The sequence below is a fragment of the Crotalus tigris genome, unplaced genomic scaffold (genome assembly GCF_016545835.1).
Source record: "Crotalus tigris isolate CLP2741 ecotype Arizona unplaced genomic scaffold, ASM1654583v1 scf7180000017690.20705106771:4171800, whole genome shotgun sequence".
Classification (NCBI taxonomy): Eukaryota; Metazoa; Chordata; class Lepidosauria; order Squamata; family Viperidae; genus Crotalus; species Crotalus tigris.
The window spans coordinates 1,152,022-1,167,193 of NW_024096569.1; the positions used below are offsets into that span (position 1 = coordinate 1,152,022).

General features: G+C 50.1%; 1 protein-coding gene across 1 annotated transcript in view; it reads left to right on the forward strand.

The window, feature by feature from the left end:
* POLR2A (RNA polymerase II subunit A) overlaps window positions 1-15,172 on the forward strand; it is a 45,142-nt gene that overhangs the window by 19,002 nt on the left and 10,968 nt on the right. Inside the window, exons 11-19 of the mRNA XM_039337940.1 lie at window positions 787-996; window positions 3,080-3,248; window positions 5,521-5,615; window positions 7,573-7,776; window positions 9,173-9,395; window positions 10,397-10,580; window positions 12,247-12,418; window positions 13,961-14,066; window positions 14,370-14,575. Of these exons, the coding sequence (XP_039193874.1) occupies window positions 787-996; window positions 3,080-3,248; window positions 5,521-5,615; window positions 7,573-7,776; window positions 9,173-9,395; window positions 10,397-10,580; window positions 12,247-12,418; window positions 13,961-14,066; window positions 14,370-14,575 (1,569 nt within the window). The remainder of the gene's footprint in view (window positions 1-786; window positions 997-3,079; window positions 3,249-5,520; window positions 5,616-7,572; window positions 7,777-9,172; window positions 9,396-10,396; window positions 10,581-12,246; window positions 12,419-13,960; window positions 14,067-14,369; window positions 14,576-15,172) is intronic.

A 15,172-nucleotide genomic window follows, 5' to 3' on the forward strand; every position in this document is an offset into this window, starting at 1 on the left:
CGCATGCTCTCCTTTTCCCGGGCACGACCCACTGCATCGCCTCCTCAGCTGTCAGCCGGCCGTCCAGCTACGAGGCGGCTTCTTTGAACTGCTGGTGGCGGGCTGCAGAGCCCCAGAGTGCGCCGGTCGAGGGGCTGGCAGGCTGTGGCTGCTGACAGACACTGTTGACCCCCATGCGCTCACTGGCCTCTGTGTGCGGGAGCCGACGGTGTCACGCAGCAGCCGCCCCTGCCTCGCCTTGCCCTGCGACAATGGCACCCCCACCCTACCTCACCTTGCCTCGCCCCGCAGGACGAGCCTCCTGCCCACTGCCCCACCTGCCAGAGACCCCCTAGATCTCCCTCAACCCTGCCCGGCTTCCACAGGTGTCCCTCCCCACGAGCAACATCGAGGAGACCACGCCCACCTCGGCCATGACCACGCACAGCCATGCCCACCTGGCCCCCGGAGATAAATAAGTGGGTTCTGGGTTGCAGTTTGGGCACTCGGCCTCTAAAAGGTTCGCCATCACTGATCTAACCCTAAGAGTAAAACATAAGAAGGAAAATGGGGGCACATCCACATGTTGTCAAAGTAAGAACATCCGACGTTAGCAGCAGCGTCGACACATTCATTCCGTGACCGGCCAACCTAGCCCGCTCAGGAATTCCGGGAGTTGGAAGTCCCGCAGGTCGTCGTAGTTGCCCATCTCTGCCGTAGAGTTGGCGTCGGAGACGGGAGGACGTGGATCGTGACCTCGGTCTGCCCCTCCCTTCCTGCTCCTAACCCTCCCCTTCCCCTTCCCAGGGGGAAGTGATGAATTTGCTGATGTTCCTGTCCACCTGGGACGGCAAAGTGCCCCAGCCGGCCATCCTGAAGCCTCGCCCGCTCTGGACTGGCAAGCAGATCTTCTCGCTGATCATCCCGGGACATATCAACTGTGTCCGGACTCACAGCACCCATCCGGACGACGAAGACAGCGGCCCGTACAAACACATCTCTCCGGGAGACACCAAGGTTAGCCCAGTTGCCGGGAAAGGAGGGGGGGGCTGTTCCCTTTGGGGTGGAAAAAAAACCTACAGCAGTGGTTCTCAACCTGTGGGTCGGGACCCCATTTGGGATCAAACGACCATTTCACGGGGGGTCGCCAAACAACGCGGTCCGCCATTTTCCCCCCCTTTTCCTTAGCTGTGCTATACTCCCTTTTATTCTATTGGCTTTTGAAAGCCCATAGAATAGACTCTCTTGAATAGAGTCTAATTCTATTGGCTTTCCAAAGTCAATAGGGATTGTCCAGGCTGTCTCTGCCCTGCTGAGCCCGCCCAAAGTCCCATTCTGCCAACGGTGCTGCACCAGTTGAGTAGTCCTCGACTTATGACCGGTTGGGGGTCGCGGCATTAAAAAGGTTGAGAACCACTGACCTACAGAAATCCCAACCTCTTGGAAGTGTTTGGGCCCACCGGGGATGGTGGAGGATGGCTGGAGAGCAAAATGTCTACGGGGGGTTATTCGCTGTCATTCCGGTCCTGGTGGTCCCAAAGGTGCGTTGTTTTTTTTTTTTTTCCAGGACACAACTGGACTTTCTTGTTTTTCTTTGAAGACAGTTTGCTTTTCATCCCAGAAGCTTCTTCGGTTCTGACTGGAGGGTGGGGAAAGGGAAGGATTTATACTCCTTGCAGACAGCCGGTCATTTGCACCCTTTGAGAGAGTCGTTGAGGCCGCTTGGAGATTTGTCTGCGTCCGCAGTTGTCCCAAAGGTGTTTTTTCAAGAGGCCACTGGATTTTCTGGTGTTTTTTTTTTAAAGACATTTCTCATCCAGGAAGCTTCTTCAGCTCAGACTGGATGGTGGGGAATGGAAAGATTTATACTCCTTTCAGAGAGCTGGTCATTTGCAGTGTTTTAGAGAGTCGTTGAGGCCACTTGGAGCTTTGTCCCAAAGGCGCTTTTTTCAGGAGCCAACTGGACTTCTGTTGTTTTTCTTTTGAAGATGTTTCTCTTCTCATCCAGGAAGCTTCTTCAGCTCTGACTGGATGGTGGGGAATGGAAAGATTTATACTCCTTGCAGACAGCTGGTCATTTGTACTCTTTTGGAGAGTCGTTGAGGCCATTTGGAGGCTTACCTGTGTCCTCGGGGTCACCTGAGTGATGCAAAGTGAAGCCTTGTTGGCGACAGATTTTCTGCCTTGGGTCCCTGCAGACCCCATTTCCACCACTCAGGTGACCCAGAGGACACAAGTAAGCCTCCAAGCAGCCTCGACGACTCTCTAAAAAAAATGCAAATGACCGGCTGTCCACAAGGAGTATAAATCCTTCCATTTCCCCACCCTCCAATCAGAACTGGAGAAAGCTTCTGGGATGAGAAGTGAAATGTCTTCAGAGAAAAGGCTCCACACCCATTTTGCACCACTCAGGTGACCCAGATAAACCTCCAAGCGGCCTCAACGACTCTCTAAAAGGATGCAAATGACCCGTTTTTCTCCAAGGCGTATAAATCCTTCCCTTCCCCACCATCCAGTCAGAATGTTATGGTTCCGGCTAACGAAACACTTCAAAGAACTTCCAGGCATTGATTTCCCTAAAAGTCTTTTATTGCTTCAAAATGTTGGCACAGGCATAACAGAAGGTTTATACCAAGATCTAAGTTCTCTTCCTCGGAGCAGTTAAATTATCAGCATGTTCCCTCCCTGAATTAGCTGTCATATATCACATTATCCAATTAGTGTGAAGGTCAAAGATTTCCTTCCTCTTTCTTTCCCGGGCTTTACCCCCACCCCCCCTTCTGCTCTGCATTAACCCCCAAAAATACCAGACAGTTCTGCATATTGTCAAAGCCAGAATATACAGTATTTGCAGCGTTGACCCAGAGCTGAAGAAGCATCTGGGATGAGAAGAGAAACATCTTCAAAACAAACACCAGAAAGTCCCATTGCCTCCTGGGGGAAAAAAAAAAACACCTTTGGGATGGCTGGCGTGTCCTTTTGGGGGGGGAGCCCTCCTGGGAACTTAGCTGGTGGGGAGGGGGGGCGTTGCTTCAGCCCGCCATCCTAGGGGCCTTTGGATCCAGGGCAAGTCGTGACTCCACCCGTCTCCCGCTTCCAGGTCATCGTGGAGAACGGCGAGCTGATCATGGGCATCTTGTGCAAGAAATCTCTGGGCACCTCGGCCGGATCCCTGGTCCACATCTCCTACCTGGAGATGGGCCACGACGTCACCCGCCTCTTCTACAGCAACATCCAGACGGTCATCAACAACTGGCTGCTGATCGAAGGTGAGGCCCACTGGCTGGGGGGCTGGGACTCCCCCCCCCGCCTCCCCCCCGAGCGTTGGGGAGGCGTTCCTCGGAAAAGCGGGCTGCTGCTTTTGGCTGTCCTCAAGCCATGGGGGGGGGGAGGGGGCATCAGTGGGCATCTTGGTATCGCATGGGATATTTTGGTGAGAAGCCAATGATTATCCATCATGTCTGTCTGTCTGTCTATCTGTCATCTATCTATCTGTCTGTCCGTCCATCCACCCACCCACCCACCCATACCTATCTATCTATCTATCTGTCTGTCTGTCTGTCTGTCTATATCTATCTGTCTATCTATCTATCTATCTATCTATCTATCTATCTATCTATCTATCTATCTATCTATCCCTATTTCTATTGCTGTTATCTAGCTATATCTCCCTATCTATCTGTCTATATCTATCTATCTATCTATCTATCTATCTATCTATCTATCTATCTATCTATCTATCTATCTATCTATCTATCTATCCCTATTTCTATTGCTGTTATCTAGCTATATCTCCCTATCTATCTGTCTATATCTATCTGTCTATCTGTCTATTTCTATCTATCCATCCCTATGTCTATTGCGATTATCTAGCTATATCTCCCTATCTGTCTATATCTATCTATCTATCTATCTATCTATCTATCTATCTATCTATCTATCTATCTATCTATCTATCCCTATTTCTATTGCTGTTATCTAGCTATATCTCCCTATCTATCTGTCTATATCTATCTATTTCTATCTATCCATCCCTATGTCTATTGCGATTATCTAGCCATATCTCCCTATCTGTCTATATCTATCTATCTATCTATCTATCTATCTATCTATCTATCTATCTATCTATCTATCTATCTATCTATCATTTATCCATCATGTCTGTCTGTCGTCTAATTCTAATTCAATCTCTACCTATTTGTCTATCTGCCTATCCCTCTGTCTTCCTACCTAACATCTAATGCTATCTCTCTCTTATCTATCATCTCTTTCTCCCTCTCTCTTTATCTATATGTCTCATTCATCCATCATCTATCTGTCTGTCGTCTAATTCAATCTCTACCTATCTATCTGCCTACCCATCTATCCATCTGCCTACCTACCTAACATCTAATGCTATCTCTCTCTCTCTTATCTATCATCTCTGTCTGTCTCATCTATCCATCATCTATCTGTCCTTCTGTCTTTGTCATCTAATTCTAATTCAGTCTCTGCCTACCTATTTATCCATCTGTCTTTCTACCTAACATCTAATGCTATCTCTCTCTCTTTATCTATCTATATCTGTCTCATCTATCCATTATCTATCCATCTGTCTTTGTCGTCTAATTCTAATTCAATCTCTACGTACCTATTTATCTGCCTATCCATCTATCCATCTACTTAACATCTAATGCTCTATCTATCTATCTATCTATCTCACCTATCCATCATCTATCTGTCTTTTGTCTGTCTGTCTAATTCTAATTCAATCTCTACCTATCTATTTATGTATCTGCCTGATCTATCCATCCATCTACCTACCTAACATCTAATGCTATCTCTCTCATCTATCTATCTATCTATCTATCTATCTATCTATCTATCTATCTATCTATCTATCTATCTATATCTATCTCTATATCTGTCTCACCTATCCATCATCTGTCTTTTACCTGTCTTCTAATTCTAATTCAATCTCTACCTACCTATTTATCTATCTGCCTATCCATCTGTCCATCTGTCTTCCTACCTAATATCTAATGCTATCTCTCTCTCTCTTTATCTATATATCTGTCTTATCTATCCATCATCTATCCGTCTGTCTTTGTCTGTCGTCTAATTCTGATTCAATCTCTACCTACCTATTTATCTGCCTATCCATCTATCCATCTAATCTCTACCTACCTATCTATCTATCTATCTATCTATCTATCTATCTATCTATCTATCTATATCTGTCTCACCTATCCATCATCTATCTGTCTTTTGTCTGTCTGTCTAATTTAATCTCTACCTACCTATTTATCTATCCATCCATCTACCTACCATCTAATGCTATCTCTCTCACACATCTATCTATCTATCTATCTATCTATCTATCTATCTATCTATCTATCTATCTATCTATCTATCTATCTAGTTGGCTCATAAAATGTGTGCAAATAAACAACCCAGCTCACACAGTGCCAAGGACCCAACAGCGAACAGCGCTTAAGGGAGGCGAACGCTTATTGTTGTTGTTTTTCCGGCCTGCAAATCACTGCTCTCCTTTCTTCCTAGGACACACCATTGGCATCGGGGACTCCATTGCTGACGCCAAGACCTACCAAGACATCCAGAACACCATCAAGAAAGCCAAGCAGGATGTGATTGAGGTAGGGAGCAAGCTGCAAAGACCCCTCCCCTGGCTCTGGGGGGGGGGGCTGATAAGACAGGGGTTGGATGCCGGGACCGGGTGCCGGGTCCCCCACAAAAGGAAAGACTTGTTCCTTCTGGGGTTCTTGGTGCTGTTGTTTTCTTGGAGACATTTCTTGACCCAACTAGGTAACGTCATCCATTCCAGAAGGGAGTGAGGTGTGCGGAGAGGAGCAATGTCGGGTCCTTGGCACTGTCTGAGCTGGGTTGTTTTATTGGCAGACATTTTACGACCCAACTAGGGAACACCAGTGCTGGTTAACCTCAGTCCCTTCTAGCACTGATGATGCTACCTAGCTGGGTCACGAAACGTCTGCGAGAAAAGCGCCCAGCTCAGAGACCACCAAGGACCCCTCATTATTCTTCCTCCTCTCTGCACACCCCTCTCCCTTCCAACACTGATGATGTTACCCAGCTGGGTCACGAAACGTCTGCCAGAAAGCCACCCAGCTCAGAGACCACTGAGGACCCCCCTCAGTTCAGCCCCGAGCTACCAATATTCTCTTCTCTTATTACTTGGGGCTTGAGACCGGAGGAAGCTGGACCTGTCTCCGCAAACTTGAGGTTGCATTTGAAAAAAAATTCCCAGGGTGGTTTAAAAGTGGGATAAATCGTCCCGACAGGTTAAAATCAGAACAGCGGGGAAATCTTCAGTAGAGAGCGGCAGACTAATATACGTGGCGGAAATTTTGAGGAGGTGGAAAAGGGGGGGGGGGAAATCTCCCTCTGTGAGAGAGACGGGCATTTTTTAAAAAAAGGGAAGAAAAGAAGGAAGGAGATAACATGGAAAGGGGAAGGAAAGGAGAAAGGAAAGGAATAGAGATGGGAAGGGGAAGGAGGGAGGGAGGAAGAAAGGAAGGGAAGGAAGAGGGAGGAAGGAGGGGGAAGAGAAGGAAGGAAAGAGATGGAAAGGAGAAGGAGAGGAAGGGAAGGAAGGAAGGGAAAGGAATAGAGATGGGAAGGAGAAGGAAAGAGGGAGGGAGGGAAGAAAGAAGGAGATACCTGGAAAGGAAGGAGGAAGGAATAAAGATGGGAAGGAGGGAGGAAGGAAAGAAGGAGATAGATGGGAAGGAGATGGAGGGAGGGAGGGAAGGAAGGAGATAGATGGGAAGGGAAAGGAAGGAATAAAGATGGGAAGGAGGAAGAGGCGGAGGAAGGAAGGAAAGGAATAGAGAAGGAAAGAGGGAGGGAAGGAAGGAGATATAGGGAAAGAGAGGAGGAAGGGATAAAGATGGGAAGGAGGGAGGAAGGAAGGAAGGAAGGAGATAGATGAGGAGAAGGAAAGAGGGAGGGAAGGAAGGAGATATGTGGAAAGGGAAAGGAAGGAATAAAGATGGGAAGAAGGAAGGTGGGAGAAAGGGAAGGAAAGGAATAGAGATTGGAAGGAAGGAAGGAAGGAAGACAGATGGGAAAGAGAAGGAGGGAGGGAGGAAGGAAAGAAGGAGATACATGGAAAGGGAAAGGAAGGGAAGAGACATGGGAAGGAGGTGGAGGAAGGAAGAAAAGGAATAGAGAAGGGAAGGAGAGAGGAAAGAATGAAAGAAGGAGAGACATGGAAAGGGAAAGGAAGGAATAAAGATGGGAAGGTGGGAGAAAGGGATGGAAAGGAATAGAGATGGGAAGGAAGGAAGGAAGGAGACATGGGAAGGAGAAGGAGGGAGGGAGGAAGGAAAGGAGAGACATGGAAAGGGAAAGGAAGGAATAAAGATGGGAAGAAGGAAGAGGCGGAAGAAGGAAGGAAAGGAATAGAGAAGGGAAGGAAGGAAGGAAAGAAGGAAAGACCTGGAAAGGGGGGAGGAAGGAATAAAGATGGGAGGGAGGGAGGGAGGGAGGGAGGGATCAGCCTTGAAAAGCCAGGCCTGTCTCCTTGGGCCCTGCCTTGAAACCCCCCCCCCCGCCCTCCCTTCCCTCCCCCAGGTCATTGAGAAGGCCCACAACAATGAACTGGAGCCCACCCCGGGCAACACCCTCCGCCAGACCTTTGAGAACCAGGTCAACCGCATCCTGAACGATGCCCGAGACAAGACGGGCTCCTCTGCCCAGAAGTCCCTCTCCGAATACAACAACTTCAAGTCCATGGTGGTCTCGGGGGCCAAAGGCTCCAAAATCAACATCTCCCAGGTAGGACCCGCCTCGCGCCGCTCTGGGTAGTTCAGTCGCCGGAGCATCGGGCTTTTTTTTCATCGGAGGGCCCAGGGTTCAAGTTACCATCGATCTGGAGAGCCAGTGTGGTCTAGTGGTGAAGGCGCCAGGCTGGAAAGTGGGGGATAAGGAGTTCTAGTCCCGCCTTAGGCATCAAAGAGGCTGGGTGACGTTGAGCCAATCAGCAGGAGACGGGGAGTTCTAGTCCCGCCTTGGGCATCAAAGAGGCTGGGTGACGTTGGGCCAATCAGCAGGAGACGGGGAGTTCTAGTCCCGCCTTAAGCATGAAAGAGGCTGGGTGACGTTGGGCCAATCAGCAGGAGACTGGGAGTTCTAGTCCCGCCTCAGGTACGAAATCCGGCTGGGTGACTTTGGGCCAATCAGCAGGAGACGGGGAGTTCTAGTCCCGCCTTAGGCCCGAAATCCGGCTGGGTGACTTTGGGCCAATCAGCAGGAGACGGGGAGTTCTAGTCCCGCCTTAGGCATGAAAGAGGCTGGGTGACGTTGGGCCAATCACCAGGAGACTGGGAGTTCTAGTCCCGCCTCAGGTACGAAATCCGGCTGGGTGACTTTGGGCCAATCAGCAGGAGACTGGGAGTTATAGTCCCGCCTTAGGCCCGAAAGCCGTCTGGGTGACTTTGGGCCAATCAGCAGGAGACGATGAGTTCTAGCCCCGCCTTAGGCAGGAAAGCCAGCTGGGTGACTTTGGGCCAGTCCCTCTCTTAGTTCAAACCACCTTACAGGACTGTTGTGGGAAAAATAGGAAGAAGGAGCATTGGATAAGGTTCACCCTTATTTATAAGACAACAATAACAATAACAATAATAATATCCACATCTGCCTATCCCAGGTCCTTGGTAAGGACTCAAGAGGTAGACAAAAATGCCAAATCCAGTCTGGACATGATGATCCTCAATAATAATAATAATAATAATAATAATAGACGAGAAAGAACTGGAGAAGATCACAAAATACAAAGACCTACAAATAGAAAGAGAAAGACTGTGGCAAAAGCAAGCAAGGGTGGTACCAATAGTCATAGGCTCCTTGGGTGCAATCCCAAAACAGCTGGAGCACCACTTGAACACCATTGGCATTGACAAATTCGCTATTAGTCAATTGCAAAAGGCGGCCTTCCTAGGAACTGCTTCCATCCTGCGACGATATCTGTAATACCGTCAAACATCCACATCTGCCTATCCCAGGTCCTGGGTAAGGACTCGATAGGCAGACAAAATGCCAAATCCGGTCTGAACATCTGGCTGACTGTGCGATGATCCATAATAATATCATCATCATCAAACTGGAGGCTTGGGGAGGTTAGGGTTCCCCAGAATCTCGCCTGACTGGGGCTGTCCCCCTCCTGCCCCCCCAGGTCATCGCCGTGGTAGGGCAGCAAAACGTGGAAGGGAAACGCATCCCCTTCGGCTTCAAGCACCGGACGCTGCCCCACTTCATCAAGGACGACTACGGGCCGGAGAGCAGGGGCTTCGTGGAGAACTCCTACCTGGCCGGCCTGACCCCCACCGAGTTCTTCTTCCACGCCATGGGGGGCCGAGAAGGGCTGATCGACACGGCCGTCAAGACGGCCGAGACGGGTGAGTCAGGCGTGGGTTGAGGGGCTCCGGGGAGGAAAAGAGGGGGAGACGTTCTCCGGCGCAAGGGGCAGGTTGCAAAGTGGGACCAGGAGGGGGAATCCCTCAAATTTTGCAGCTGCCCTGGACTCGTCAGCATTTCAATATTTGGGGGGGCTGCCCCCCAAAAGAGGAGGGGGGGTCTCCCTCTTGTTCTCCAAGGCAGGACGAGAAGCAACGGGTGGAAACGGATTGAGGAGAGAAGCAAGCTGGAACGCGGGAGGAATTTCCTGACAGCGAGGACAGTTAACCAGTGGAACAGCTTGCCACCAGAAATTGGGGGGGGAGGCTTTTGAAAACAGCCATTTGTTTGAAATTGCATAGGGGTCTCCTGCTCGAGCAGGGGGCTGGACTAGAAGACCTCTAGGGTCCCTTAGAACTGTGTTATTCTGTTAATTAACCAGTGGAACGGCTTGCCACCAGAAGTTGTGGGTACTCCCAACACTGGAGGCTTTTAAGAAGAGACTGGAAAGCCATTTGTCCGGAATGGTCTAGCCCAGTGGTTCTCAACCTTTTTAATGCCGCGACCCCCCCCCAACCGGTCGTAAGTCAAGGACTACTCAGCCGGTCGTAAGTCGAGGACTACTCAACTGGTGTAGCACCGTTTGCAGAATGGGACTTTGGGCGGGCTCAGCAGGGCAGAGACAGCCTGGACAATTCCTATTGGCTTTTGAAAGCCAATAGAATCGGACTCTATTCAAGAGAGTCTATTCTATTGGCTTTCAAAAGCCAACAGAATAAAAGGGAGGAGCACAGCTAAGGAAAAGGGGGGAAAAAATGGCAGACTACGTTGTTTGGCGACCCCCGTGAAACGGTCGTTTGACCCCAAATGGGGTCCCGACCCACAGGTGGAGAACCGCCGGTCTAGGCTCTGCTGCTTGAGCAGGGGGCTGGACTAGATGACCTCCAGGGTCCCTTCCAGCTCTGCGATTGTGTTCCTCTGATCTCCTCCGCTCCTTCACCAGGTTACATCCAGCGTCGGCTGATCAAGTCCATGGAGTCGGTCATGGTGAAGTACGACGCCACCGTCCGCAACTCCATCAACCAGGTGGTGCAGCTGCGTTACGGCGAGGATGGGCTGGCCGGCGAGAGCGTTGAGTTCCAGAATCTGGCCACGCTCAAGCCTTCCAACAAATCCTTCGAGAAGAAGTGAGTCCTTCTTCACGTTGGGGGGGGGGTCCCGGCCCGGCCGGCCTCGTTAGGGGGGGGCTCCTGGGTTTGTTTGCCGTTCCTTTCTCTTCTCTTCGGAGAAAGCTTCTCGGGATTTATTGCCGCAAACACTCCCGGCAGATCCAAGAATCCTTTCCCCCCGCCTACTTTTCCCCACAACAGCCCTGTGAGGGAGGCCCACCCATCTTAAAATGGCCACGATTGGGGAACCGTGGTTTGGAATGGTTAAGCAGCCGCGTCGTCCCCTCGAATAGCAGAATAATAGGATACGGGCAGTCCTCGAGTTACGACAGTGCGACATCACTGGAAAAAAAAGTGACTCGGAACCGTTTTTTCACACTTGCAACCGTCACAACATTCTCCCCCCCCCCCCCCCCCCCCGTGGTTCATGTGATCAAAATTCAGACGCTCGGCAACTGACTCGTATTTATGATGGGCGCAACGTCCCCCGGGGTCAGGTGATTTCCCCCTTTTGAGACCTTCCAACAGGCAAAGCCGAGGGGGAATTGAGACTCGCCCAATATTCGTGTTACTAACTTAACCGTTGTGATGGTTCATTTAACGTGGCGAGAAAGATCACAAAGTGGGGCAAAGCTAACAAATGCCTCCCTGAGCAAACGTAAATTTTGGGTTCAGGTCGAGGACTGCCTGTAACGAGAGCCGGAAGGGACCTTAGAAGTCCTCTAGTCCAGGGGTAGGCAACCTCGGCTCTTTTAGGACTCGGGGACGTCAACTCCCAGAATTCCTGAGCCAGCAGGCTGCGTATACCCATCGACGTGCTTACTCTCTTACAATCCCTTCCTCTGCAATCTTTCTGCTATAGGAGGTAGGAGGGGAGAAATAAAAAGGCATGGCTGGCTCAGGAGTTCTGGGAGTTGAAGTCCATGAGTCATAAAAGAGCCCAGGTTGCCTACCCCTGGCCTAGACCAAATGAGTTGAGACTTCAGTAGACGAGGCATTAAGAAGGACTTGTGGACAGGAAGAGCTGTCAGTCATTGGAACTGATGGACACAGAGGTCAGGGGTAAGCAATCTCAGAATTCCTGAGTCAGCAGGCTGCGTATACCCATCGACATGCTTACTCTCTTACAATCCCTTCCTCTGCAATCTTTCTGCTATAGGAGGTAAGAGGGGAGAAATAAAAAGGCATGGCTGGCTCAGGAATTCTGGGAGCTGAAGTCCAGAAGTCATGAAGGGGCCATAATTCCCCCATGCTGGCTCAGGAATTCTGGGAGTTGAAGTCCACGAGTCCTAAAAGAGCCAAAGTTGCCTACCCCTGCCCTAGACCAAATGAGTTGAGACTTCAGTAGACGAGGTATTAAGAAGGACTTGTGGACAGGAAGAGCTGTCAATCATTGGAACTGATGGACACAGAGGTCAGGAGTAGGCAACCTCAGAACTCCTGAGCCAGCAGGATGCGTATACCTATCGACGTGCTTACTCTCTTACAATCCCTTCCTCTGCAATCTTTCTGCTATAGGAGGAGGGGGGGAAAAAAGGTGTGGCTGGCTCAGGAATTCTGGGAGTTGGCGTCCACGAGTCCTGCAAGAGCCAAGGTTGCCTACTAGTCCAACCCCTGCCCAAACAGGACACACACACACCCCTCTGCCATTTGAGGCATCCTCCTTGGCTTCCCTCCTCCCCAGGTTCAAGTTCGATTATGCCAACGAGCGGGCTCTGCGGCGCACCCTGCAGGAGGAGATGGTGAAGGACATCCTGAGCAACGCCCACATCCAGAACCAGCTGGAGAGAGAGTTTGAGAAGATGAAGGAGGACCGGGAGGTGCTGAGGGTCATCTTCCCCACAGGGGACAGCAAGGTGAGGCTTTTTCTCGCCCCCCACCTGCCCCAGAGGCCCTCCTGTTGGCACGTACCTCCCCACTCCTCCAGGAACGAGGCTTGCCCTGCGGTGCTCCCAGCCAGCCCCCCCCCCCCCATTCACACAACTGAGGGAAAAGCCCACTTGAGGCTTCTGTTCGGAAGCGTCGGAGGAGGAGTATCTTGGTCCACGGGATGCCAGGGACAGGTGTTATTAGAATAACAGAGCTTGGAAACATTGAGGTCATCTAGTCCAACCCCGTTTAGGCAGGAGAGCCGATACCATTTCAGTCAAAGGGCTGTCCAGTCTCTTCTTAAAAACTTCCAGTGTTGGAGGAGGAAGGAAGGAAAAGGAAGGGGAAAAAAAGAATAACAGAATAACAGACTCGGAAGGGACCTTGGAGGTCATCTAGTCCAACCGCCTGCTTAGGCAGGAGATCCTATATACCATTTCAGACAAAGGGCTGTCCAGTCTCGTCTTAAAATCTTCCAGGGTTGGAGGAGGGAGGGAAGGAGGAAGGAAGGAAGGGAAAAAAATAACAGAATAACTGACTCGGAAGGGACCTTGGAGGTCATTTAGTCCAGCCCCCTGCTTAGGCAGAGACCCTATACCATTTCAGACAAATGGATGTCCAGTCTCTTCTTAAAAACTTCCAGGGTTGGAGAAGGAAGGAAGGAAGGAAGGAAGGAAGGAAGGAAGGAAGGAAGGAAGGAAGGAAGGAAAGAAGGAAGGAAAAAAAGAATAACAGACTTGGAAGGGACCTTGGAGGTCATCTAGTCCAACCCCCTGCTCAGGCAGGAAAGCCTAGACCATTTCAGACAAATGGCTGTCCAGTCTCTTCTTAAAAACTTCCAGTGTTGATACCATAGGAGAAAAAAAAAAAACCAAAAATTGAGGCTGGTGTTCCTTTAAAACAAATTAAGATTACTCAGTCCAACACATCCGGAGCCAATAGAAATGCCGGTTTATCACGAGACAAAAATGCATCGTTGGCCAAATTGGTTAGTGATATCATGTTGTTCCTGGTTTGTCAGAAACTAGCGGAAAAATAAAGAAAAGAAGCAGCGATAAAACATTCCACAGGTAGTCCTCGATTTACAACGTCCATTAAACCCCCAATTCACAACTTCTGGAGGCAGGTGGTTCCACTGGTTAATTGTTCTAATTGTCAAAAAGTTTCTCCTTAGTTCCAGGTTGCTTCTCTCCTTGATTAGTTTCCATCTGTTGCTTCTTGTCTTTGTCTTCAGGCGCTTTGGAAAATAGCTTGACTCCCTCTTCTTTGGGGCAGCCCCTGAGATACTGGAATACTGCTATCCTGTCCCCCCTCGTCCTTCTCTTCATTAAACTAGACATACCCAATTCCAGCAGCCGTTCCTTGTATGTTTTAGCCTCCAGTCCCCTGATCCTCTTTGTTCCTCTTCTCTGCACTCTTTCCAGAGTCTCAACATCTTTTTTTACATCGGGGCGACCAAAACCGGATGCAGGATTCCAAGTTTCTCGTTATAAAACAATACTAACAGGTGACTCTCCGTCCTGTCACAGGTGGTCCTCCCCTGCAATCTGCTGCGCATGATCTGGAACGCCCAGAAAATTTTCCACATCAACACCCGCCTCCCCTCCGACCTGCATCCCATCAAGGTGGTGGAAGGTGAGTCTGGGGGGGACGGGGGGGGCAAACCAACGCATCCCTGGGCAGAATAAGGAGGAGTTTTGGAGCCTGGGAAACTGAGAGGACCCATCCCTGTTTTTTCTGAGCTGGGGGATCGGATTTTGAATGCTGCAACGGTCACAACGGTGAAAAAAAAAACGGTCGTAGGTCACTTTGTCCCGTGCCGTTGAAAATTGGAACGGTCGCGAGACGAGCTGTTGTACGTCGAGGGCATATCTCTATAGTAGCTTTTCTAAAATAAAAATGAGAAATGGATGGATTTCTTCCTTTCCTCCCTCCCAGGTGTGAAGGAGCTGAGCAAGAAGCTGGTGATTGTGAACGGTGACGACCCGCTGAGCAAGCAGGCCCAGGAGAACGCCACCCTGCTCTTCAACATCCACTTGCGTTCCACGCTCTGCAGCCGTCGCATGATTGAGGAATTCCGGCTGAGCGGGGAAGCCTTTGACTGGCTGCTGGGTGAAATCGAATCCAAGTTCAACCAGGCCATTGTGAGTACCGGCTGAGTTGTTGTTAGTTGCGAAGTCGTGTCTGACCCATCACGAACCCATGGACAACATTCCTCCAGGCCTTCCTGTCCTCTACCGTCTTCTGGAGTCCATTTAAGCTCCCGCCTCCTGCTTCAGGGACTCCATCCAGCCACCTCGTTCTCCGTCGTCCCCTTCTTCTCTTGCCCTCCATCTTCCCCAGCATTAGGCTCTTCTCCAGTGAGTCCTTCCTTCTCATTAGGTGGCCAAAGCATTTGAGTTTCAACTTCAGGATCTGGCCTTCTAAAGAGCAGTCAGGGTTGATCTCCTCTAGGACCGACCGGTTGGATCGTCTTGCAGTCCAGGGGACTCGCAGGAGTCTTCTCCAGCACCAGAGTCCAAAGGCCTCCATTCTTTGGCGCTCAGCCTTTCTTATAGTCCATCTTTCACAGCCATGCACTGCAACTGGGAAACTGAGACCCACACACAAAAAGGAAGCACACCTGCCCGACAAAAAGCAAGGAGGAAGAAGTGAAACCGAGCCGTTTTCAGTTCCCGGGGATCCTGCTTTTAAGTTCTGCTCGAAAGTCTAAACTTCTCTCTTTGCACGTTCCTGTTTCC